Here is a 24,509-nt window from a genome sequence, read left to right as displayed (position 1 = left end):
GCGGATTTTGTTTCCGTACAAACACGCAGACGGCGGCCGAACGGCGCGGCCGCGTTTGCCATTCCTCTGCGGTGGGGTTCCAGGCTTCTCTCCGGGGTGGACCAGCCTTGCTGTCGGTTAACCCACTCATGTATTCTAGAAGTAGTGAATAGAAATATGAGTAAAAATAAAGAACAAGTGGAAACGACTTTAAAAATGTCGTCAAATGCCTCGCACTGTCGGTCCTCGCCGCGGAGGCTTGTTTACGAAGCCATTTTCGCGCCCATTCGTATTTCTGCCCCTCGTAAAACGAAAACGGCCGCCATGCACTGGCGGTGCCCCCCTCCCTGTCCCCCTGCGCGCGATGCGATTCCCACCGTGCTTCGCGTCTTTTGCAGTCGTCGCCAGGGCATCGTTCGCGACCGCCCTACGCCCTCCGCACCGAGCGCGGCGCCCCCCAGCCGGCACCTTTGTTCTCCACGACACTGCGCCACTCCTCCGACACGACTAGTCGCTGTAGCGAGCACCGCGGGCAGGCCTGGGCCTCCCTTCGGAATGAGCTGGCGACGCATTGCATTGCCTCGGCTGCCCCCTGGTGGGAGAGTGCGAGGGGGCCTTGCTTCGCCTCGACGGCACTACACGCGGTGGTTCTGCCCTCCCCGTTCCACGCTCAAAGATAACTCGCCAGCTGCGATCGGATATTTGCATTTTCAACGGCGTTCTCGCTTTGACGGCGAGCGCGCACCCTGGCGGTGTGGCGACCGGGCAGGGCACTCAGCGGCCTGCGGGCAAATGTCATGCCGCCGCGACCCAAACAAGGCAGCTGCCCTTTCGTCCGTCCGGGCCGGGGAGCATTGTTTCACCGCCCCGCCGCTCCCGCTCCGTTTCCGTTCGACCGGCTCAGTTTCGAACAGGTTACCAGTGTCGCGCGGCGCGGCGCGGTGTCGCGTCTCGGGCCTCGGAGATCGCTTCCTCAGTCGGCGTTCCCTGTGGGGGACTCAGAAGCGAGGGCTCCCCGCGGACCGCGCGCGTGTGTGCGGTGCAATGGCTGCTCGGCTCGGCGACGCTCGGCGACGCTCGGCGACGCCAGACTGTTCTGCGCGTCAAAATGCGCGTCCGTTCGCTCGGAAGATCCACGGCCGGGAATGACTGCCCTTACTGTTAGTGCCAACCCCGCCCCGCCCCGCCCCGCCCCCAGGACTGCGAATGGCGCCGCGGGGCCTCGTCCCGCCGAGTTCTTGTTCGTCTCGGTAGGCTACCCGCGCCACCCCTTTGCGCGCTGTGAGCCTAAGTAGGAAAGGGGAGAGCGCCCCCCTCCCTCCCCCCGCCCCACTCTGGCTGTCCAAACTTGGTCCTTTCTCTCGGCGAAGAAAGACGTATTAACTGTTACTCCTGTGTACCTTGCCCCCGGCTCCCGGCTCCCCGCTGCTCGGGCTTTCCTTGACGCCGCCGCCCCGCCCCTCCTCCGCGGCGGACTCTGGGAAGCTCTCCCTCCAGGCCCTGGGTGGCCGTGGCGGCGCGGCCGGCCCGGCTGGCTGTGATGTCCGCGGCACGGCCTACTCCTCCTCCCCCTTGGACTCCTTGGAGCGGAGCAGGCGCTCGCAAAAACAGCGCCGGCTGTAGGCCGAGGCGGTAAACTCGGGCCGCCCTGCGAATGCTTCGGCAGTGTGCAAGCCCGCAAGGCGTCCCGTGAGCTAGCAGAGGGCTCTAGCTAGCCACCGCATGAACAACACTACAAACCTAACTGTCTACTTAGTACACACTTACAAATGCATGCTTGCAAGTACACACTTAAAAACGCATGCTTGGCCAAGTACACACTTACAAACGCATGCTTACAAGTACACACTTGTAAACGCATGCTTGACGCGGTGTAACTCCATGCGTCAAGCATCCGTTTGTAAGTGTGTACTTGCAAGCATGCATTTGTAAGTGTGTACTTGACCAAGCATGCGTTTGTAAGTGTGTACTTGCAAGCATGCGTTTGTAAGTGTGTACTTAGTAGACAGTTAGGTTTGTAGTGAACGCACCCCGGCCTAGGCACCCTGGTCCTCGCCGCCACGCGCCGCGCCCACCTTCCGTTAGCCGTGTTTCCGCCACGACGTCGCCGCGCGCAGCCTCGGCAACGGAAACCCATTTTCTTCCCGGACGACGCATCATCGGAATTTCATCAGCCTCCGCGCCGAATTACGTGTCTTTTCGCCCGTCTCTCGCGTGCCGCAGCGGGGCGGGGCGGCCGGATCTCCGCTCTATGCAGCCCCTCTATCGCTCCATCGCACCGCTTAAATGTTATTCATAGAAATTCCGGCGAGGTATCGAGGGTCGAGAGGGATTGGGGCGGGCGGGCAGGGGAGGGGAGGGTCTCACCCACCTGCGATTAGCGAGACTGTAGCGACGCAGCAACGCCCGGCCCAGCCACACCTGCGGAGCCTGCGGATCAAGAGGGGCTCTGCTCTGCAGCGCTCTGCCTTCTCATCAGCCTCCCGGCCCTCTGACGCCCTCCAGGCTCGGCCCCGCCGGGCCCCGCCCCCGCCTGCACTGCTCGCGGAGCTGGTTGATGACGATCGGGGACCGAAATTGCCCCCAAATTGCATTTGGCCCGGCGGCGGCCCGTACCGGAGTGCGACTCAGCGGGGCGGGCTTGACTCTCGCTCGCTTTCGATCCGATGATCGTCTGCATGGTGTAGTCTGTATGCATGTATTCACTGGGACGCCAGGACGCCACAATCTTCATGCTCAGCCTCCGGTGCCGCTCTTCCGCCCCCCCCCCTCCCCCCCTCCCCTTCCGCCTCACGGGCCTCCGGCGCCGCGTCCGCGATGCAAAGCCACGGTGGTTATTGATTTTCAGTACTTGCCGCTTGAAAAAGCCGCGCCCTTTCGGGGCCCTTGAGAGCCTTTCAGGGCCTCCCAGGCGCGCCCGCAGCGGCCGTAGGACGCACCGGCTCGGCCCGGGAGATGAGATAGTGCACCCATAGACGGATGCGGTCGGTGGAGTCCGGCATCCATTTTACTCGGAGGGGTGGAGAGGCGGGTCGAATTAAGCAGCGGCGCTGTTAACCTCCGTCGCCTCCAAGATATAATGAGACTGACAAAAACGAAACGGAATGTAAAACGAAATGAACCTCTTTTTAGGTCGTCCAAAGGAAAAATGTCGTTCCAATTCAGCCACACTGTTTTCCCACGAGGCCTGTGTGATTTCTGCGAGGGTCCCGTCGAACCAAACCTAACGCTTGTGAGATAGATTGCCGCGATCGTGTCGAAAGCATTTAACCTTTTCTTTTTTCTAGGCGAGTTGTTTTTGCCGAACCGAGAATGCGGGTGTAGGGCGGCCGCAGGAATTCGGAGCGCGCGGGCCGGGCCGGGGACGGGCGGCTCTCGAGTTACACAGTGGGGGGAAAGGAACGGAAAGCTATTAATTCTTGCTCATGGCAACAGCTCGCTGTCCCGGCCGGGCCGGCCAAGGCTTTGGCAAACTTGCCGCCAACTTGAAACATATTCAATAATCATGGGGCTGGCGGGCTGGCGGGCCTGGGCCTCCTTCGGCCTTGCCGGCCTTGCCGGCCTTGCCCGCGCCGCGGGTCGCCGCGTCCGCAGCAGCCGCGCGAGTCGCGCCGGGTGCCAAGAAGGCCAAGAAGAGCGAGGAGGCCGAGGAGCGTGCGGGCCCGCATTCGCCTCTTTGTGCAAGTGACACTGCGGGACGGCCGGGGCCGGGCTCCGCCACCTCGGGGCTGCCTTGGCTTGCCCAAGGGCTTGCCTTGGCCCGGGGAGCCACCCCTCTCGGGGCTATTACTCAGGGATACTTTTGAACCTGCCCGCCGGTCCACCGGCCGAGCCGCCCGAGCCACCCGCCCGCGCAGTCGCCAGTCGCCCCCAGGCGGCCTGGCCGTCCGTCTCCCTCTCACCGTGCAGGCCCGGCCCACAGTGGGCCAGAAGACCGGTGGAGGCGGACAAAACTCTGAACGCGTTTTGTCGCGGAACAAGGACTCGAACCGAACGTGTGACCCCATCAATGGATTGCTCGTTCGGAGAGCAATTCATTGGTGGGGCCACACCTCCACACGCTCGATTTGAGTCCCGTTCAGTGACCCTGGAGCTGAAAACGCGTCTGGACTTTTGGCCGCCTCCACCGGTCTTCTGGCCCACTGTGCGTTCCAGGCCCATGCTGCCACGCGTGCAGCCGTCCGAAGCCCTGGCTACCGACCGACTCCACACAGGCGCTCGTCGCTCTGTTTCTCTCGGTGCTGCGAACTTCGATTTTCCGGGCTCTATTTTCCTTTTTTTCGCGAGTGGAGAGGTAAAGGATGCCGGCGGGCGAGTCCCTGTCCCCGTGCAGGCCCTGCCTTGGCCTTGGCGCGCCCTGGCCGAGGCCGTGGCGATTCCGGCCGCCCCTCCGTCTTTGTCTCCTTCCGGCGCCTTTTTGTAGCGCCACCCCGCGGCGCTTCAAAAGCATTGCGCGGCCAGTAATTCGAGACAAAGTCTTATAAGACGCGCCTCAGCCTCGGAGACGCGGAGGCGCGGAGGCGTGTGGCGCCGAGCGCGCCGAGCGACGCGGGCTGGCACCCCCGGGACCGGCCTCGCCTCCCCCCCCTCCCCCCGGCCTCTCCAGGGACCCTCCCTCCCTCCCCTCCCCTCCCCGCTCGGCGCGCTCTGACGCCCTTCTTGATGACTGCGATCGGGGCACAGCTTCGCGCCTCGCGCCTCGCGCCTCGCCTGGCTGCTGCCCATATCGGTCCCCCCTCCCCTCCCCGGATGGTCCGTTCGCGCCGACAAGCGCTCATCACGCACTCCCCTTTTTCCTTTTCCCCGCCGACCTGCATGCGGCGGCCTGGCGGCGGCGTTGGCGGCGTGTAAAGGACCCAGCCGGCGCTGCCCCTCCACTCCGCGGCCGGGGAGCTTATTACAGTGCACGCGCTTCCTCCCCCCGCCCCCCAGCGCGCCTTTTTGCGCGCGCCCCGGGCGGATTCATTGTCCGCGTTGTCGGCGCCCCGCCCCGCCCCGCCCCGCCCTGCCGCGACATGCCATGTTGTCCCCGCCGCGGCCTCTCTATTCCCAGCCTCCTGTCTGTCGGCCTGGCCGGGCCCGGCGCGCTGCATGGCCTGGGGCTGCACGCGCTGCTATTTGGCTCGACATTAACTCGATTCGGACTTTTGTGCGTGTATGTGTGTGAGCGAGTGTGTGTGTGTGTGTGTGAGTGAGTGTGTGTAGGTGTGTGTGTGTGTGTGTGTGTGAGAGAGAGAGAGAGAGAGAGAGAGAGAGAGAGAGAGAGAGAGAGAGAGAGAGAGAGAGAGAGAGTGTGTGTGTGTGTGGACGGGGCGGGGTCGTCGCTACTTTCCGTCGGCCCGCGAAACTTAGGCGAAAATCTCTTTAGCAGCTGCAGCTGTGCCGCCCGCCTCGGCAGCCCGGGCGCGCCCCGCCGGCCGCCCCACCGCCCGCCACTCCAGCCAACTTCTGGCGAGTCTTTGTTTCCTCGAGGAAGCGTCACGTCTCGGCGCGACGTGGCGGCTCGGCCGCGGCCTCGGCCCTCGACGCCGAGCCGGAATGAGGCCCGGCGACGGCGTGCTGACGGCCTGGTGACGCTCCATGGCGTGGTGACGTCCCAGTGGCGTGGTGAGGGCCGACACCCACCCCGTTGACCGTCGGTCGGCACACACGGACTGGGCGGGGCTCTCGCTGCCGCTCCCCGCGCTGCGACTGCGAGGCGATAGTCGGGTGGCGCCAGGTCAGTTCAACAGGAGCCACTTCGCTAATGACCGGGCGCCCTGCCCCGCCCCGCCCGCGCTGAGCAATGTGCCCCGGCCACGCCATGGTGGCCGCCGACCGCCGCCTCCTCTCCGCCCCCTCCACTCCGTCGCTGTTTGTTTGTTTTTCAAAAAACACTGGTGGCGTGGGCAGCGGGCCGCGGCGCGTTGCCTGCCTGCACGGCGCTCGGCTCCGCAGTGTACGTACCCTAGTGGCGTGGCGGCGGTGGCGGGGGACGGGGGACGGACGGGTCGACGCAAAGGCTTGTCAGGCCGTCCCGTCCTCCCCATGCCGGCGGTCCAGCGGCCGACCCGTCGCCCCGTGCTCCTGATGGCTCTTGTTGGCGTCTAATGGGAGAGCGGCTGATAACATTTCATGGCTGCCCGCACTTTAATCCAACATTGTGCTGCTGCGCGCCGAGGCGTGTCTACCGCCAAGCCACGGCCAAGCCCGGCCATAGTTTGCAAGCAAAGAGCGGTGCCAGGCTGAGCGGTGGTCCAGGATGAGGTACTGCAGGGGGTGCTCCAGGATAGCGAGGCTCACGCGTGCAAATAAGCGTTGGGTCCGTCTTGGGTCTGCTGAGCGATTCCTCCTCCGAGAGAGAAAGTCAGAACGGTGTGGTGGAACGAAGCCCGCCTGCATAAGGCTTAGAATTTGCGAAAAAAAAGTCTAGTAGCTGCGGTCGTTTGCCGGAGTTGAACCCGAGCCCCGAGCCGGCAGGGAACAAGTTCGGCCTCGTAACCGAGTGCGCTACGGAGACCGGATGTTTTACGCCTCGGGTTTAATGCCCCCTAACACGGCGGGGCGGCGGGTGCAATCCGCAAATGAGACAGTGTTGCACTGCTTGTACTTGGCCGGGGTTACGTGGCGAGTGATGGGGAAGCATGCTGTGCGCGGCGCGGCGGGGCGCGGCGGGGCGCGGCGGGGTGGTGTGCGGCGTGCCCGAGAGAGCGGCGCGAACCACGCCCCGCCACACCATGCTCTCCACAGTGCACCGTACTTTGTCCCGGTGGCTTTATGGTTCAAGGGTGGGGGGCGGAGTGTGGGTGATGAAGCACGATTAACACGCGTCGAGGCTTCGCTGGCTCCGCTGCCTCGCTGGCTGGGCGGCGCTGAGTCAGACTTGCAGTGCACCGGCCGGCACGTCGCATGCACTCCACCCGCCGGCCCGCCGCCCTGCTCCTGCTGCCGAAGTCGAAAGCGTTGAATCACTTCAAAAAGTCGCGGCGCACTGCACAGTTTGAGTACGGAGCTTGCAACCGCCGGACCAAGCCATTTCCATCCCATAGCCTCTCCGGAGAGAATGATCTCCATGTTGTACTGGAGCGGTTACAAACTTTCAGGACGAGAAGAAACCATTTTTCTGGGTAAAGTCGCAATAACACTAGCTCGTGGCCGTGGCTGTTGCCCTCAACGTCGTTCCGAATTAGTTTTTGCCTTTTTATTGGAGTGGCGCGGTTATACACATAGCGACTTTGTGGCAGTCTCTCAGGCGGCAACTTTGAGGAGCGGGCTTCACGTCCCGTCTTGTTGGCAGGCCGTAAACACACACACACACACAAACACACACACACACACACACACGCGCGCGCGCGCACACACACACACGTTTGGATGCAAGGCACCACTCACACACACGCCCAGGCAGACCCAGATTAAGCACTGTGTCCGGGCGCTGAGATGGTCCGTTTGGCACCAGCCCCGACTGGCCGGCCGTCTGGCAGTCTGGCCCATCGGCGCGCCGCGCCTTGAGTTGCTTTTATTGAATCCCCCGGACAGTGAGAGAGACACCGAAAGGGTGCATGTCCCGTCGTCGTCCTGAGAAGGGGACAGGGGACTGGCCTCAGCCAGCCCCGGCCTCAGCCCCGGCCTCAGCCCCGGCCTCAGCCCCGGCCTCAGCCCCGGCCTCAGCCCCGGCCTCAGCCCCGGCCTCAGCCCCGGCCTCAGCCCCGGCCTCAGCCCCGGCCTCAGCCCCGGCCTCAGCCCCGGCCTCAGCCCCGGCCTCAGCCCCGGCCTCAGCCCCGGCCTCAGCCCCGGCCTCAGCCCCGGCCTCAGCCCCGGCCTCAGCCCCGGCCTCAGCCTCGGCCTCAGCCCCGGCCTTCCCGGCGACGCGCACGTGCAGCCCGACCGAAGACCCCCCTCCTCGCCCTCCACACCCTCATCTTCCCGGTCATCCGCGAAAGTTGTGTTGTCACGTCGGTTCGCAAGTCCTCCTTCGGGGTCCTCTGGACTCCCCCTACCCCGGCCTTGACCGGAGGGACCGGGGACGACGGCGTGCCCTACAGCGGCTCCAAAACAAATACGTGACGTTCAATTTCCTGGGACGCGCGCACACACACATACACGCAGGCGCGCCAAAAAGAGGCAGGCATTCAATTAAAGAGAAAGGCGGCGGGGCCGGCGGCGCAGTGCGGGGCAGTGCGAGGCAGCCTGACGCAAACAGGGTGGGATGAGGACGCCGGTGTGAGGTGATGAGTTTACCCACTACCCTCGGTAAAATGGTCCCGGGACCGTTCTACCCCCCGGTTCAACGGTCCCGGGACCATCTTACCCCCGGGTAGAACGGTCACGGGACCACATTACCCTCTGGCAGGAGGGTAAAAGTGTCACGGGACGAGTTTACCCCCTAATATGAGGGTAACACAGTCCCGTGACTACATTACCCTCCCATATGGAGAGTAACATGGACCCGGGACCATTTTACCCCCTTTGACGGGGGAGTAATGTGTTCCCGGGACCACATTACCCCTTTGAAAAATGAAATTCAGTCGACATTTGACAGCACTATTCAGATACGGGAGTAAGACTGTCCCGGGACCAGGTTACCCCCGCCTTTGTGGCCCGCCAGGGAGTAGAATGGTCACGGGCTGGGAGGGTGAAACCGTCCCGGGACCAGATTACCCCCCGTCAATGCCACCCGCTTGAGAGCAGGCTGGGGGGTAAAACCGTCCCGGGACCAGGTTACCCCCCGCCTTTGTGGCCCGCCAGGGAGTAGAATGGTCACGGGCTTGGAGGGTAAAACCGTCCCGGGACCAGGTTACCCCCACCTTTGTCGCCTACCAGGGAGTAGAATGATCACGGGCTGGGAGGGTAAAACCGTCCCGGGACCAGGTTACCCCCGCCTTTGTCGCCTACCAGGGAGTAGAATGGTCATGGGTAAAGGCGTCCCGGGACCGGGTTACTCTCCATATGGGAGGGTAATGTAGTCACGGTACCATTCTACCCTCTGGTCGGGGGGTAATGTCGTCCCGGGACCGTGTTACCCTCATATTAGGGGGTAAACTCGTCCCGTGACAGTTTTACCCTCCTGCCAGAGGGTAATGTGGTCCCGTGACCGTTCTACCCGGGGGTAATATGGTCCCGGGACAATCTTACCCACGGTAAACTGGTCATGGGGGTAACATAGTCACCTCACACCGGCTGGCTGGCTGGCCTGCTGGCTGGGCCCTCTAGTCCCTCTAGTCTCGGGTCTCGCCGTCGGCGGCGCTGCAGGCTCATTGCGAGTTTGCAGAGTCGTCGCGCTGTCTCCCTCGCACCCCTGCAGGCCCTGCAGGCCGCCCCATGAGTGCGAGCGAGGCAGCGTGACGATTGCGCAGTTCGGATTGAGCCGGCTAACCGGAAGGTCTCCATCCCCCAACAATTACGCCGCGTCGCGTGGACGGGACCACGGCCTCCACGTCCTTGAGGGGCACGACGACGTCCACTCGGTGCCACTCCTCGGCGGGGACGAGAAAGGGGCTGCAAAGAGTCCCCCGGGACGGGGCGACCCTCGCGGCCGAAACAGTCCTCGTCCCGAAGGACGGCCCGGCTGCACGGCGGCGCGGCACGGCGTGCCCTCCAACACGGTCCTGCTTGTGATTCGTTTATCCGAACCCCCGTCTTTATGTTCCTCTCTGAGCGATGCCCCATGGGGCGGCGGCCTGGCGGGGCGGCAGCACTCTAGCATCCTGTCCGCGCCGACGCGGCGGCCCCGGAGGATTTGGCCGAGACAGGCCGGGCCTCTTGTCGCGTGCCATGTCAGGCTGTTGACAGGGCTCCCGGCGGCGCGCCGGCGGTGATCCTCACTCCGGGGGCTGCGGTCTCTGCTTTGCCCGCCCCGCTGCCAGGGGCTGCCAGTGGCTGCCAGAGTTGTACTGGAGTGTGCCCAGGCATCCTGTGCTGTGGTTGCCCGGAGCCACCGGAGCCAGAGGCAAAGGTGGCTATGAACTTTGCATGGGTGGCGTTCTCGGCTGCGGCGGCTGCGTCCTCGTCTCCAGGGCGACTCCAGGGAGTGAGGCGGAGCGTGAGGTGTATGTACACTGTACACAGCCTGGGGGCTCGCCTGCAGGCTCCAGCGTACCTGCGCCTGACTGGAGTGCATATTTAAGTGAAGAGTCTGCCGGACGCGCGGCGCCAGTGTAGAGGTGTAGCTTGGTGGGGCTGAAATATTTCTGAGCAGGCATGGCATGGAAGTCTAGACATGTCTGTCGCTGTGACGCCATTTTTGACCAGAACTGAACACTTTATTTTTCCCTTGCTGGAGGGACAAAATCATTTATGCTACAAATAATTCTCTTTGTGCTTTTGACCTTTTTTCGTAAGTCATTGCCCCCCCCTCTTTTTCCACACACACACTCGCATCAAATAATAATGCAGTAATAATTTATGGTCATTCTGAAAGTGGCCTTGCCCATAGCAACAAGCAAAGAGCAAAAGCGGGCATGGTTTCGAAAACCCTTTTCCGGCTGTGGGCGAGCTGTGTGGGCGAGCTGTGTGGGCGAGCTGTGTGGGCGAGCTGTGTGGGCGAGCTGTGTGGGCGAGCTGTGTGGGCGAGCTGTGTGGGCGAGCTGTGTGGGCGAGCTGTGTGGGCGAGCTGTGTGGGCGAGCTGTGTGGGCGAGCTGTGTGGGCGAGGCTGAACGCTGGGGAAGACGGTGCTGTTCTGGTTCCTACTCCACTGCCCTCCACGCTTCCACATCAATTTATGGCCATGGTCGGCGAGGGGCGTGTGGAGGGGAGCCGCAGTGTGGCGCAGGTCGGCACCAATGCGACACCAAAAACAGGATCGGGAAAAAATAAGAGCCAAACGCACCCCACCCCCACCAAAAAAAACTCTGTCTTCTAAACGTACGGAAAAAGGAAGCAGGAGAGAGGGAGACGCTGCCCTGGAACTCGTCCAGCGGCTGTCATCTTCAATGACTGAAATATCTCCGCGCGGCGCTCTCCGCGTCGAGGGGCGCCAAAAGAGTGGCAGTCCATAAAATATAGATCATTTTCAGCCGCGCCGTTACCGCATCCGTTTATGGCCGCACTTTATTGGTTTGCCTCCCCAGACACTCCCTGGACACACGCCGGATATCGGTCCAATTCGGGACGTGCTGAGGCAGGGCGGGGCGGGGCGGGGCAGGGCGGGGCAAGGCACCACGCACCTTGCTGCGATCCCGTCCCAGCCAGTCCGCGCAATCTAGGGTTGCCGCCACGCCCCACGCCTAGAGTGTTGCGTTAGTGAATAAGTTATAACGCCCCTTAATTCGGCCCCTCCGCCTCGTCTCGGCCGAACCTTCGTTTAGTATTCCCGCTGAACGGCCCTCCCCTCTTCGCTGAGTGTCGCTCGCAAACCAACACTTTAAACGTGCCGGAGGGGGCGGGGGCTGCTTTCCACCCTTCAGTTTGGCAGGATTCCTCGCCCGGCAAAAGGCTGGGCATTCAGGCGCAGTGCCAGATAGTAAGGATATAGTGGATCCACCCGTCCGCCGCGCCGGCCCCCGCCCTGGCCCCGCCACGTGCGATACGCGCCCCGGCCAGTCGGCAACCCCACCGAGAGGTGAAGTGGCTGGGCCCCACCACACCTGCTGCCGACCGCGCATTTAAATGAAGGAAAGAGGAACCGTAGCTTGCTCAGCCCGCAGCGCGGCCCGGCCTCGGAAAAAGTTTATTGTGTCTAAACACAACGAATGCGGGCTGGCTCTCGCTGCCGCCGCGCCGCCGTTTGGACCACCGAGATGATGGTCCCGCAGGACCCCTTGCAGGACGACCGCTGTGCCGCGCTGCGCCGCGCTGTGCGTGTGCGACACGGTAATGCTCTGCACACAGAGGGCCCTCCCCCACCAGGCTGGCCCCGAGGCCACGCGACGGCGCGTCTTTTGGAATAAGCGATTTACAAAGAAGTGAGTTGCTCCCCTTTTCTGGGCCCGCTGCGCGCTGGAGACTGATTTGATAAGACTGAGTCTCTCTTGAACGAATACGGGACGCCCCACGAGTGCGATAGAGACAGCGCGACCTAAAACGACTCTCAGAACCAGTCTGCTGCTTCCGTCCAGCCCCGCTGCGCGGCGTCGGGCAGTTTAATTAAGGCCCGTGATCGACGGGGACGAGGCGTCCATGTCTCGTCGGGGAGGAAGCGCGCGGAAAGGGGTGGGGCTCAGGTTCGGCGTCCGCGGTGCCTCTTTGTCCCGCGAAATGAACGGAGCTGCCACCGGCCACGCCCCACCACGACGCACCACACGCCCTGGTTCTGCTCGCACGACGCGGCCCTACAAAATGTATGGCGGCTATTAAAAAGTTTTGAACGGATGTAAGGGTGACCTGAAGGAGCCGTGCTGCGGTCGAGACTGCGCCCAGTAGCGTAGGTAAGGGTGGTGGTAGAGATTTGGGAGGGTGCTGGGACTGATGCGGCTAACTCTGGGTGCGGCGATGCACGTATAGTATGAGTAGTATAGGACCCTCATTGTCACAGGCTGCCATTTTGGGACTCCATCGTAGTGCGAGCCGATTCGGCTGTCAGTAGTATAAGCACCCTTTGTCGTGGACCGCCATTTTGGGTTCCCGTCGGGCAGCCGAGTTGGCTTTTGAGAGGAGTCAACTCGATCTTAGTACTCTGAAGTCAGCCGGCCACCCGATGGGGCATCAAAATTGCGGCCCACGTCGATGGCGCGTCCATACTACGGAGCAAGCAGTCGGGAGACAGCAGAAGGAAGCCCAACACATGCCAGGAAGTCAGAACAGGTCGCAACGCCCGTTGGGACCTCGGGCAACCCCTCTTGGGCCCCGCAGTCACTTTGGTATGAGTAGCGCTCGGGGCTGCGCACCCAAAGATTGGCCCTAGCTGCGGCAGCTCAGCCCGCCCCAGCGGGGTAGTGTCTCTCCTCGGTGAAGTAGCGGCGCGGTGCTCTGGGACGTAGCAGCCCTGCTGCTGCAGGTGCCTGGCGCCATGTGGCAGCCCTGGCCGTGGGTCTGTGTGCGCGCCCGAGGGGCGGAGAGGTTGATGGCACTTGCCCAGCGCCGTGTTGTTGTGCAGGCCAAGGAACTGGGACAGCGCAGAACGTTCTTTTATCCTTTATACGCTCTGCTGCACACCGTGCGTGTGTGTTTGTGTTGGTGAGTTCAGCGTCGTTGGCAGGCGCGACCCAGCCGCGTCTCAGCTTGCCATCGAAGCGCGATGAGGTACTATTCCTTCCCAGTTATTTGGCGTAGAGTCGAGGAGGCACTCACCTTCCTTGCGGGCCAGCAGGGCCGGGGCCGCCGGGGCAGGGACCCCTGGCCAGCACAATGTACGAGTCGCCGCTCATCAACGTCACCCTGCATTCCTGGGAGGGCTGGCCCCAGGCTGCCCCTCCGGCTGGGCTGCTGGCGATGGTCTTCACCTCGTCGTAAAGATGATGAAAAGAGAAAATTAAGGGGCGCCGCTATTTCAAAGTGCAGCTGCTCTTCTGCGGGGGAGAACTTTACTGTGGCGCCTTCAACAAGCGCCGCCCCACCCCACTGCGCGCGCCGCTCCGTCCCGCTCCGTCCGCCCACGGCGTTGGCCAGAGAAAAAGGAAAGAGGAATGGGAGGGGGACCGGTGCCTCTCGGAACTAATTTTAGGATTCAATATAACGCCGCGGTTGGGCGAGGTTGGGCTCCGGCCCGGGCCATTCAACTGATCAAGGACATAAGTTTGACGAGTGAACATTCCCAAAGTCGGATAATGACTCTGCGAGCCTCGCCGCTGTACCGGCCAAGCCCGACGTGCTGCTGGGTCCGCACTATTTTCTCGCCGAGTTGGTGGTAGTAGGTCACTGCCGCTGAGCGGGAAGTTTCGAGAGGCAGGCCAGGAAGGGGGATGCTGCGGGACGCGGAACAGACGCTGTCCTCATCATTCCGTGACGAGGCCGCCTTAAGCTGTGCAAATCGGATGCCGCGATTCGAGAGCCATTTTTGCCGCGTCGCGTTTCGGCCGAGTGATTCCGAACCGTGGCTTCGACGCTGACGCTGTCTCGTTTTCATGGCGCGTTGCGCTGAAGGTACAAGAGAGACAGAGTGACGTCGAAGAAATGGCGGAGGCTTTCGAGGCGGGTCGTGTTGTCGCGTCCCATCACGGTTCTGGATGGGGTCGGTCTTTTCCTCGCCTTGATTTCGATCCGAATGTCTCTGGACCTCATGGACGGGTTGCCATCGCCCCTCCTCAGACAACAAGGAGGGGTGCGGTGCCTTCTGGCGCTTCCCACGAGGCGGTGGATGGTGCGGCGGCGGCCACAATCTCTTTCTTTGGGCCGCGCAGCCCAGCGCCGCCCAGCGCCGCCCAGCGCCGCCCAGCGTCGCCCAGCGCAGCCCCACCAAGACGGTGGGAACCGGCCAGCAGTGGGACACGTGTCTCTCTCTTACCAGACTCTACCCTCCGGTCCAGCGTGCGCGCAGCACGTCCGTTGTCCCCGGGACGAAATCAGCCGCAGAACCGCGGTAAAGTTCCCGTCCCCGATCACGCATCCCAACAAATGCCACGACGTCCCCCGTCCTCCACAACTGTCATCATCCTGACGCAAACACGACAGGGCTGGCATCGACTCGATGTAGCAACGCGCCGGCCCTGCGATCTGCGCCCACGCAAACAAACCCCCAGGAGTCTATCGGCACGGCGCAGAGCTCCTGCGCGCCAAATGGACGCCCACAACCCCGCCTGTTTGTTTATGGAACTCTAATGTAGGTGAAGCTCGCACGTCTTTTGTTGGTCCTGAATGCACGTTTGAGTGTGTGTGTGTGTGTGTGTGTGTGTGTGTGTGTGTGTGTGTGTGTGTGTGTGTGCGCGCGCGCCCTCTCGCCGAGGCACGGACATGGCACGGGCGTGATTCATTCGAGGCGTGCGTGCAAGTACGAATGGCGTTGTTGAAAAACTTTGCGCGGCGCGCTCGAGTCGCAGACAAAACACGGTATGTGTGTATGAGGGGGAAGGGGGACTTGTTCAAGGATGCCCACCCGCCTCTCGTCCCCACCCTCTGCCCTCCGCCTTTGGCCCTCCTCCCTAAACTGAGTTGCTGCCATTACACAGCCAGCACATTACTGAGTAACTGCTTTTAGATGATGTCGCCGTCTCGGGTCATGTCGTCGTCTGCAGATTTGATTCTCGGCCCGGCTTTATTGTAACGTTTCCCGGCAAAGCTGTGCCCTCGTCCGTTTGTTTCTCCACGAGAAAAACAAACAAAACAAAACGGTTCAACCAGTTAAACTTCCTAGGATATTGTGGCAGCGTTTGAGAAAACCCGTGCTCGCCAGTCTGGAGGCAGACGTTTACGTTCGGTCCGGCGTAATTTTATTCTTTGCTTGAAAGCAGATTCCAGTTCAGCTTACGGGGTCTCATTGTCCTGGCGGCCACAGAGTGACGCAAGCACTGCTCGGGATCAGTGTGCAGCCCATTCCTTATGGCTGACGCGACACGTCGGCAAATCCCCGGCCGATATGTTTGCGTGCGGGGAGGGGAAGGCTGGCAGTTGCAGAGGGCCGTCCTGGAGGAAGAAGGGAAGGGGGGGGGGTGTAAGGGCGTACAGGGCGGGGGCGTACACGGGAAGGGGCGTGCTTTCCCCGGGGCGCCGTTTTAATGCGGCCTCGCGAGGGCAATCTTACACCGCCCGCGGACACGCGAGCCGACACGACACGCATTTTTGTTTGCGCCCAATGCCATGGTCCCCAATCGTGTGGCGGGCGAACCCCCCTAATTGGCCAGTGTCAAAAGCAGGTCTGCGTGGCGGGGTGGCCCGGGGTGGCCAGAGAGGGGGAGGCTGTCCTCCAACATCCGGCCGCTGTTGGCCCCGGGGCGCACCCGCCCCAATCTGGACCCAAAGGAAGGGACCCAAAGCACCGCGTTTTAGCCTAGCGGAGGTTCGACCCTGTGCGTTCGTGTGCGTCGCATGGCGCGTGTCTGCTGACTGCCATGCGTCACCACGTCCCGCTTTTATTCGTCTCCAGCTCGGCCTGGCATGGAGACATGGAGACGCAGCAATAGAATTACAAGTGTGTCCCCCAAGGGGAGGGGATTCAGAACGGCGGCATCAGCACCCAGCGGGGAGGGGCGGGCAGCGAGGACTGGCGTGTCAGTGTTTTGAGCCGCGGACATTGGGGAGGCTGCGTGTCCGGCCGTCGGGCAAGCACAGCGGGGCAGTGGGCCAGGCGGAGGGGGCTGGCCTGGGGCTGGCCTGGGGCTGGCCTGGGGCTGGCCTGAGGCGTGCTGGTGTGTGCTGCGGACAGGGCCGGTCCGAGTTGGCGGTAGGGGCAGTGAGGCTGCCCTGGCTGGCCTGGCTGCCCTGGCTGGCCTGGCTGGCCTGGCTGGCCTGGCTGGCCTGGCTGGCCTGGCTGGCCTGGCTGGCTCCGCATGCTAGGCGTGGGGTAACGGGTGGTAATGGGTGGAGCTGCCTGCGGTCGTCGGGAGGAACGGGGTGGAGAGGGAGTACCTGGGGCCGCGCGCCACGGCGCGTCTCGGGGTCGCAGTGGGGCATGCCGGGCATGGCCGCCATTCCGCAGTGGCAGGAGGGTTGTATCCCTGCCTTGCTCACCTGAAGAGGAAACGGCAGGGGCTGGCGGGGCTGGCGGGGCTGGCGGGGCTGGCGGGGCTGGCGGGGCTGGCGGGGCTGGCGGGGCTGGCGGGGCTGGCGGGGCTGGCGGCCCCGGAACGGCCGTGGGACGGCCCGGCCGCGCCCCGAGTGGCTTGGGACTGCTGGGCTGGGGACGGCCGCCGAGTCGGGAAGCGGCTCGGCCGGATGGCGCGGTGCCTCCAACGACCTGGAACAGCAGGCGGAGCGCCGACGCCGACCTGGAGGGCTGGAGCGGGCCAGAGGGGTGGGGGTGGGGACACCCCACCGGGGTACACAACAATGGCCGGCCTTTGTGCCGCTGGCCGTCGTTCGGCTGCTTGGCCAACTAATCCAACCAAATCACCCAATTTGGTACGAATCAGATTGTTACCCGGCCAAAGTTAGAGCCCTGCCCGGCTTCGGGTTGGGGCTGGCGGGGCTTGGCGGGGCTTGGCGGGCTTGGCTCGCCCCGTTGCGTCCGAAACTCAGTCGGTGGCCCATTCGGCCATTCCGTAGTCTGGGCCGGCGGCAGCGGGAAAGCGAGCGGCGATTGGGGCTTGCAGGGCTGTGCAGGGCAGTGTCGGTGGAAAGGGGAGTGGAAGGGGGGTTGGAGGGCCTCGTGCTGGCGAAGGACCCGTCAAGCTGAGGCGGGCAAACGGGCCGATTCAGCCTGGCTGGCGTTTAAGGAGCGCATGAAAGATGCAGTGTCGGACCAGACTGCTTTCCGCTAGGCCCCCTAGGCGAGACGGGCTGGCAGGGCTGGCGAGCAGCATTGGCTAATAGGGTTCACCGTACCGCCTCGCCCAACACCTGCCGGGTCCTTGCCGGTGTCGGCGGGTATTACTACCCCCTCCCCCTCCTATACCGGAGCACTATGCCGGAGTTCACCATCCCTGCGGCCCCCTCGGCTGGCGGACACACATCAAAAAATGTTCACATATTGCTGCGAATCTTCAAACGCTTATTTTCTCTGTAAATGTATCGTATATGGCCGGGCCCGGGAGGTGGCTGGCTGGCCATGCGGCGCTACACGCAACGCCACCCCACATGCATGCATACGGCACACGGCTGCATGCAGACCCCTCCCAATTCCACGCGCTGGTGCAGACCTGTTCAACCGCAGCCCCCAACGCAACCGGCGGAGAGAGCACGAGATTCACTCCTTTTGCACCTCATTATGACCATTTTCTTTTTCTGTTGCAGGGACCTGCGCTTCAACAAAATACGAGATATTCCCGTCAACACGTTCAAGGACCTGAAGAATCTACACACACTGTAAGTACGAACTACCACGCCCCTAACGTTACCACTGACTTTTGCGTACCAGCACTGTATTCAGAATTTTGAAAAGAGTTGAGAGTCGCTTAGAAACTTTGCTTTGCAATAGCGTTGAAATTGCCTTCAACTTGGTCAAGTTCTGCCTTATAATTTTAAACCGACCCCGTCTCGACTGCGATCCATTCAGAGTGCCCTCCATCGAACGACGAACAAAATTGCCTTGTGCGAAACAACCCCGAAGTGCCAATCGTACAATTGAAAACCGGTTGACGCCGAGTTTACGGCGAGGCACGTAAAACGACTGGAGCGCACTACTGCGGTGTGTGCGCCCTCCTGCGGCGCTGCAGTTTGAGTCAGGTCGCCGTCCGGGCATCCACCGCCACTCGCAGGGGACCCCGGGGGCCGAGTAAAGATGGAACGATAGGGGCCGGTGCCGTGCGGAGCGGGCGGGCGCCCTTAAACTTCCCTTTTCCGGAGGGAAAGACCGCGGTATGGGATGGAGAGCGCAGCCAGCCTCCCCCTCCCTTTCCCGATGCTGGTCGCCGAGGGACCATGCTGTACCATTTTCCACAAGGATACGGCCGGCAGTATGTAATTTGTATGTGTGTGTGTTTTCCTCGCGCAAATGATCTCGGGTGCGCGCAGCTTGTTATGTTCGGGCTGGTTAAAATTTGTGCCGACGACGAGGACGAAGACCGACACAGCTAGTTCAATATTTCGGAATGCATGATCTATTTATTTGTTTAGGTTTTCGGTTAATTATTTGACGACGACGATGCTATTTGACGAAGTAGCAGGAGGGCTCTCTTTTGGGTCAAAAATAGGCAAGTGCTAAAAGACGCAGCGTTTATCGCTCTCGCCCTTTTGCGGCGCTCCTTTTTGTCCCCGCGGGAGGAAATCCTGCCCCAGTGCGCATCATTGAAATGAAGCCGCGCGCCCTTTGGCGCTTTCGCTAAAGTGGAAGCAGGTCTCTCTCTTTCCCGTGCACTCAGGAAGCCGCCCAGTGCGGTGCGAGAGAGACAGGCTGACGGGACTTGCTGCTGGCAAGCCGCTGGCAAGCACTCCTCCGGAGCATCTCTCCTCCGCCCGGCATGCCCCGCCGCCGCCGGGCTGGCAGGGTTGGCGGGCTGCACACAATTGCGGTCTTATTTGCAGTGTGTGGAATATGCGCGTGCAGGTACAACAATGGAGGGCCCGGGGCGCGCGGCCTCTGCCAATACGGCCGGCTCATCAGTATGGATCCAGCAGGCTGCTTCCCAACAGCGCTACCCCGTCCCTCTCGCTCCCGCGGAGCGTTCCTATAGGGTGCAACGCAGACAGAGCGACAAGGCTGTGTACGGAAGCAGCCCACACCGCGGCCGGGCCGTGCCTCGTTGGCGCTAGCGTGGTGCTGGCGTGGACCGGCACAATTTGAATCTCTATATCCGCTGCATTGCCCTGGCCGAAAAGAGACTTATTGTGGATGCAAGCTAGCGCTTCCGTGGCGTATCCATCCGACGCCCAGGGGAGCTTTTGCCGCCACGCATGTTGCGAGGCGTTCTGTCGGTGCCTCAGACCTACATGGTAACTAGTTTATACGTATGCCACAGATTCGATCGAATGCACACTCCTATACCCATCCCTCGGCCCATCCTCATCGGGTTGTCGTCCAGGGAGTTGCTCCGTGTGGCGCCATTAGCCGTTTCGAGACGCAACAAATCCCCCTGTGTCCTTCCTCATATCTGTCTGCTCCCCCTCCCCTTCTCCGACCCAGACTGATAGTGTGCTAACACGGCCGTGCAGGCAGCGCGCATCCCATGTGAGATAAATTCGACCGCGCCTCTCCTCCCTTCCCAACCCCAACCCCCTTGAGCCCCCTGCCCGCCCCTGCCTCCCTTGGCTTGTGATTCGGCACACGCCCCGCTGCCAGCCACGCCGACTCCCTGCCGGGCGCTGTGCAATCCCCCCTCTCTTACACTGCGGGCGAAAAAAGCAGAGCCGACACAGGCTGGGGTGGTGGTCCAATCCGGTCCAGTCGCGCCGCGTGTTTCGCGCGCCACCTGAGCGAACGCCAAACAAGCGGGCATCGAACGAACGCAGTGGCCAGTTGGTCCACTTGCTTCGACGCACCGATCCTCCGACGCACGGACGTGCGAATGGGAGACAACTTTCTGCCGGACCGACCCTGGTGTCTGCCCCGGGGGTGCCCATTTATCCCCGTCTAAAACTGTGCCGGAGGCAAAGATGCACAAAAATAACACTTCAGTTCCAAGTACGCTGCCCGCTGGTGTGCTCTTGCAGGCTCTTTCGGCTGCGCGCCTGTCCCCCTGCCCAACCCCTCTTTGCATTGCGTCCCCTAGGACACCGTGCGGTGGAGGGGGCGGGTGCCGGCGGTCCCAGAGTCACATTTCAGGCACGCCATGATCACTGCCGGGCGGGAGGGTGCATTAAACCAGTTTGGTATTCATGCACCGGGCCGCGCGGGTTGTGGCGGGGCGTGCCGGGGCGCATGCTGGCCCACGCCGTGCTCGCGTTAATTTGGTACAACTCAGAGCCACGCCCGCACCGCCGCGTCGCAGCCCTGTGGATGGTCGCGTACTCGGTGGCGCGCCCCGTCACTGGTCGCGCGGAGGGAGCGACCGGCTTACTTCGCGTCACTTAGCCAGCGCGAAAATGGAGTGGAGCACAGTGTTGCTGAGTAAGCAAGCGAAGTGCCTCGCTGCAACATTGCAAGCCTGTATACACTCAGCCACCCTCGAGATAAACTTGCGAAGACGGATACGGTTTGGTTCAATTTGCCTGGGTGATGTACGATGTTGTTGAGAGGGGCCTCAGCAGATACGGCATGAAGCCTACGAGGCCGCGAGGCCCTCGGCGAGGCCCGCAGGCCGTACGCGGCAAGGGCTGTCACGTACTCTGTACGTGGGGCTAGGGCTGGGCGGTTTTTATATTTCAATATCAATACCCAATATTTAAAATATTGAAATTTCTCTCAATATCAATATTTGGTATTGATATTGAATATATTGACTGTCAATATAAATATTGAGATATTGAAATATTGAAAAATTGAAAAATTGAAATATTGAAAAATTGAACTATTGAAAAACGCAAATATCGGAAATAGTAGATCGAGTAAAATGAAAGGAATAAGACAAGAAAAGGTAGGAAACGATGATATATCCATATCATACATTGAGAGCAGCCAGGCTCGGACTGGCCCCCAAAAGGCCCCGGCAGATAAGACCGCAAAAGGCCCCCGATCATCATTGTTTTTACCCTTCATGACCAACTTTGTGAGGCTGCCGCTCCCACACAAGTTGTGGTCAACGTCTTCCCTATACAGGGCATGAAAGAGTAGGGTCTTGAGAATACTAGGACGTTGAGGGAGGCCGTTTACGGCAACTAGATTGGACACAGTGGCCGTCCAAAGTCAGCAAAATAAGCAAATTTCCGAGATTCGACCACTTTTTGACCAACTTTGGTCCCAAAATCGTTGCGGTCAAAGGCAAAATCGTTGTGGTCAACGTCTTCCCTATACAGGGCATGAAAGAATAGGGTCTTGAGAATACTAGGACGTTGAGGGAGGCCTTTTACGGCAACTAGATTAGACACAGTGGCCGCCCAAAGTCAGCAAAATCAGCAAATTTCCGAGATTCGGCCACTTTTTGACCAACTTTGGTCCCTAAATCGTTGCGGTCAAAGGCAAAATCGTTGTGGTCAACGTCTTCCCTATACAGGGCATGAAAGAGTAGGGTCTTGAGAATACTAGGACGTTGAGGGAGGCCTTTTACGGCAACTAGATTGGACACAGTGGCCGCCCAAAGTCAGCAAAATCAGCAAATTTCCGAGATTCGGCCACTTTTTGACCAACTTTGGTCCCTAAATCGTTGCGGTCAAAGGCAAAATCGTTGTGGTCAACGTCTTCCCTATACAGGGCATGAAAGAGTAGGGTCTTGAGAATACTAGGACGTTGAGGGAGGCCTTTTACGGCAACTAGATTAGACACAGTGGCCGCCCAAAGTCAGCAAAATCAGCAAATTTCCGAGATTCGGCCACTTTTTGACCAACTTTGGTCCCTAAATCGTTGCGGTCAAAGGCAAAATCGTTGTGGTCAACGTCTTCCCTATACAGGGCATGAAAGAGTAGGGTCTTGAGAATACTAGGACGTTGAGGGAGGCCTTTTACGGCAACTAGATTAGACACAGTGGCCGCCCAAAGTCAGCAAAATCAGCAAATTTCCGAGATTCGGCCACTTTTTGACCAACTTTGGTCCCTAAATCGTTGCGGTCAAAGGCAAAATCGTTGTGGTCAACGTCTTCCCTATACAGGGCATGAAAGAGTAGGGTCTTGAGAATACTAGGACGTTGAGGGAGGCCTTTTACGGCAACTAGATTAGACACAGTGGCCGCCCAAAGTCAGCAAAATCAGCAAATTTCCGAGATTCGGCCACTTTTTGACCAACTTTGGTCCCTAAATCGTTGCGGTCAAAGGCAAAATCGTTGTGGTCAACGTCTTCCCTATACAGGGCATGAAAGAGTAGGGTCTTGAGAATACTAGGACGTTGAGGGAGGCCTTTTACGGCAACTAGATTGGACACAGTGGCCGCCATTCGCACATTTCTTAATGAACCTACGGGACGGGCCAAAGTTGCCGATGTATATCGCTACTTTTCCTGTTATTTCAGTATGGTCCCCTTTAAGATGAGGTTTCATGGGTTCATATGGAATACAAGCAAGTTCTAGAACGGTGGTGAAACAAACAAGGCTAAACAAGCCACATTTGCGTTGAAAAACAGTCGTTTAGCGCTGGATTGACTTCAATATCAGATATTGAAATATTGAGATCAATATCATGTATTGAGATATTGAGACCAATATCAATATCGAATATTGATATTGGTCATTTCAATATGCCGATATTGAAATTTCAATATAAAAAATATTGAAATTGAAGTCAATATATTGAAAAACCGCCCAGCCCTACGTGGGGCCCCGCGCCCAGCCGCGCGGCCCGAGCCCCAATCCACCAGCCTCTTGTCGGAGGCTGAATCCAATGAATAGTGTACTCTATTATGCTTTTGTGGGCCGTGGACCTAACCGCCACGGCGTGGTGACGGGGCGGGGCGGGGCGGCTTGTGACGTCACGTCGACCATTGTGCGGCCTGCACCTGCATGGAAGCCCTGACCTGTCCGTCCGGCCTTGTCCGCGGGGACTGATGCTCCAACAGAGCTTGTCTGGCTTTGTGGCGCCTTGCCCGGTGAGCCCTACAAGTTGAACATTTTGCGCCAGTATGGGTAACAGTAGTATGGGTGCCCCATCGTCGCAGGCCGCCATCTTGGCTCCCCATTCCCCATTTCTGCGGACAGTAATTTAACCTGTTTGCGCAGTCCTTCTCTCTAGCGGCTATTCCAACTGTCTGCGTTAGCGCCTCTTCGCTGCATCTGCGGCAGTCGCGATGTCTCCTGGCGTCTCGCCGGAAACTAGCAAAGAAACAAACTCAAAGTTTGGGGGAAGATTTTTCAACTCGGCCGGACGACGCTCGTCTCCGCCGGTGGGGTCGCTGCCTTGCTGCTTAGCTGGAGGAGGGTGGCTAGTGGAGCTATGTGGGGGTTGACTGCCTGCCGCGCATCGCACTCTCGCCGAGCCTGGCGCCTCCTACAAGCACCACCTGCCAGACAGCCCGACGAGCTGCCGACAAGGACCGAGCGATGCCCCCCATTAGTCGCAGTGTCACTTGTGCAAGTTGGAGGCGAGCCGAGCCGCGCAGGCCCTCCTCGCTGGGACGAGGCGCCGGGAATGCGTAACCATTATTTGAGCACGTTTCCATTTATGAATAAGGTATCTGCATGCAAGCTAACCGGCGGCACGCTTGACACCCGGAAACGCGAGAGAAATATGCACTCGTAGCGGACGTGCCGAGTTGGCTCTGGCTTCCCGGCTTCCTCGTCTGCAGAGCCGCTCCCTCGTGTCGTTCACCTGCAGTCTCGTCCCAAACAGTGCCTCAGTCCATTTGTCTCTATCGCACCCCGTCAGAACGCCTCACAAGTCCGAGAGAGAGGGAGACAGTGACACCAGCTTGGAACGGACCTTTCCGCTCGATGGAAATGCGGGCCCGCATCTATTATTGACAACGTCTCCGTCGCATGAGCACTCCGCTGTGTCAAAAAGGAACGCATCCCGATCTGAAGAGGTTTACTTTCGGTGCTGTTGCTTGTACTCCAGCACGAGAACCTGGCCGCATCAGCCCTGAAGCGCAGACAGGAACGCGAGTGCGCAGGAGTCTCTAGAAACCGATTTAGAATAAGGGCACAGTGGGATTGGATGAGTCAAAAACAGTAACCGTCAGCGACAAAACTTTCTCACGCAAGCACACGCACACACTCGCACGCATAGCGGCATTGCTCATTCGTTTGCGAGTAGTGAATTATTCTGCTCGGCGCGACGCTGTTTGCAGCGGTTGAAGGCTGTAGTGCGCAGCCGTCCTTCAGAGCGCCGCGCCAAACTTTTTTCATTTAGTGTTTTAGCCTGAGCGCGTCGCGCGGAGCGAGCAGCCGCTGCTTTGTCCGTAAGGCCGGCTGCTTGTGTAACTTTGGCCTCTCCTCTGTTGCAGGCTGCTCAACAACAACCACTTGGTACGCCTGCAGAACGGCATGTTCAACGGCCTGGGCGAGCTGCGGTACATGTAAGTGCAGGCCGAGATGTCCACGTCGCCCGTCCAGCTCGGGGCATTCCC

At 60.6% G+C, this 24,509-nt stretch overlaps 1 protein-coding gene across 1 annotated transcript in view; it reads left to right on the top strand.

Moving 5' to 3' along the window:
• The window catches only part of LOC117653485 (peroxidasin), a gene marked incomplete in the record, with an annotated part of 67,156 nt that overhangs the window by 25,722 nt on the left and 16,925 nt on the right, over positions 1-24,509 (top strand). The window contains 2 exon segments of the mRNA XM_034399172.1: positions 17,720-17,791; positions 24,387-24,458. Of these exon segments, the coding sequence (XP_034255063.1) occupies positions 17,720-17,791; positions 24,387-24,458 (144 nt within the window).

Source organism: Thrips palmi, unplaced genomic scaffold, assembly GCF_012932325.1.
Source record: "Thrips palmi isolate BJ-2018 unplaced genomic scaffold, TpBJ-2018v1 HiC_scaffold_8, whole genome shotgun sequence".
In the NCBI taxonomy this organism is placed as follows: Eukaryota; Metazoa; Arthropoda; class Insecta; order Thysanoptera; family Thripidae; genus Thrips; species Thrips palmi.
This window is presented reverse-complemented; position numbering and strand designations above follow the sequence as displayed.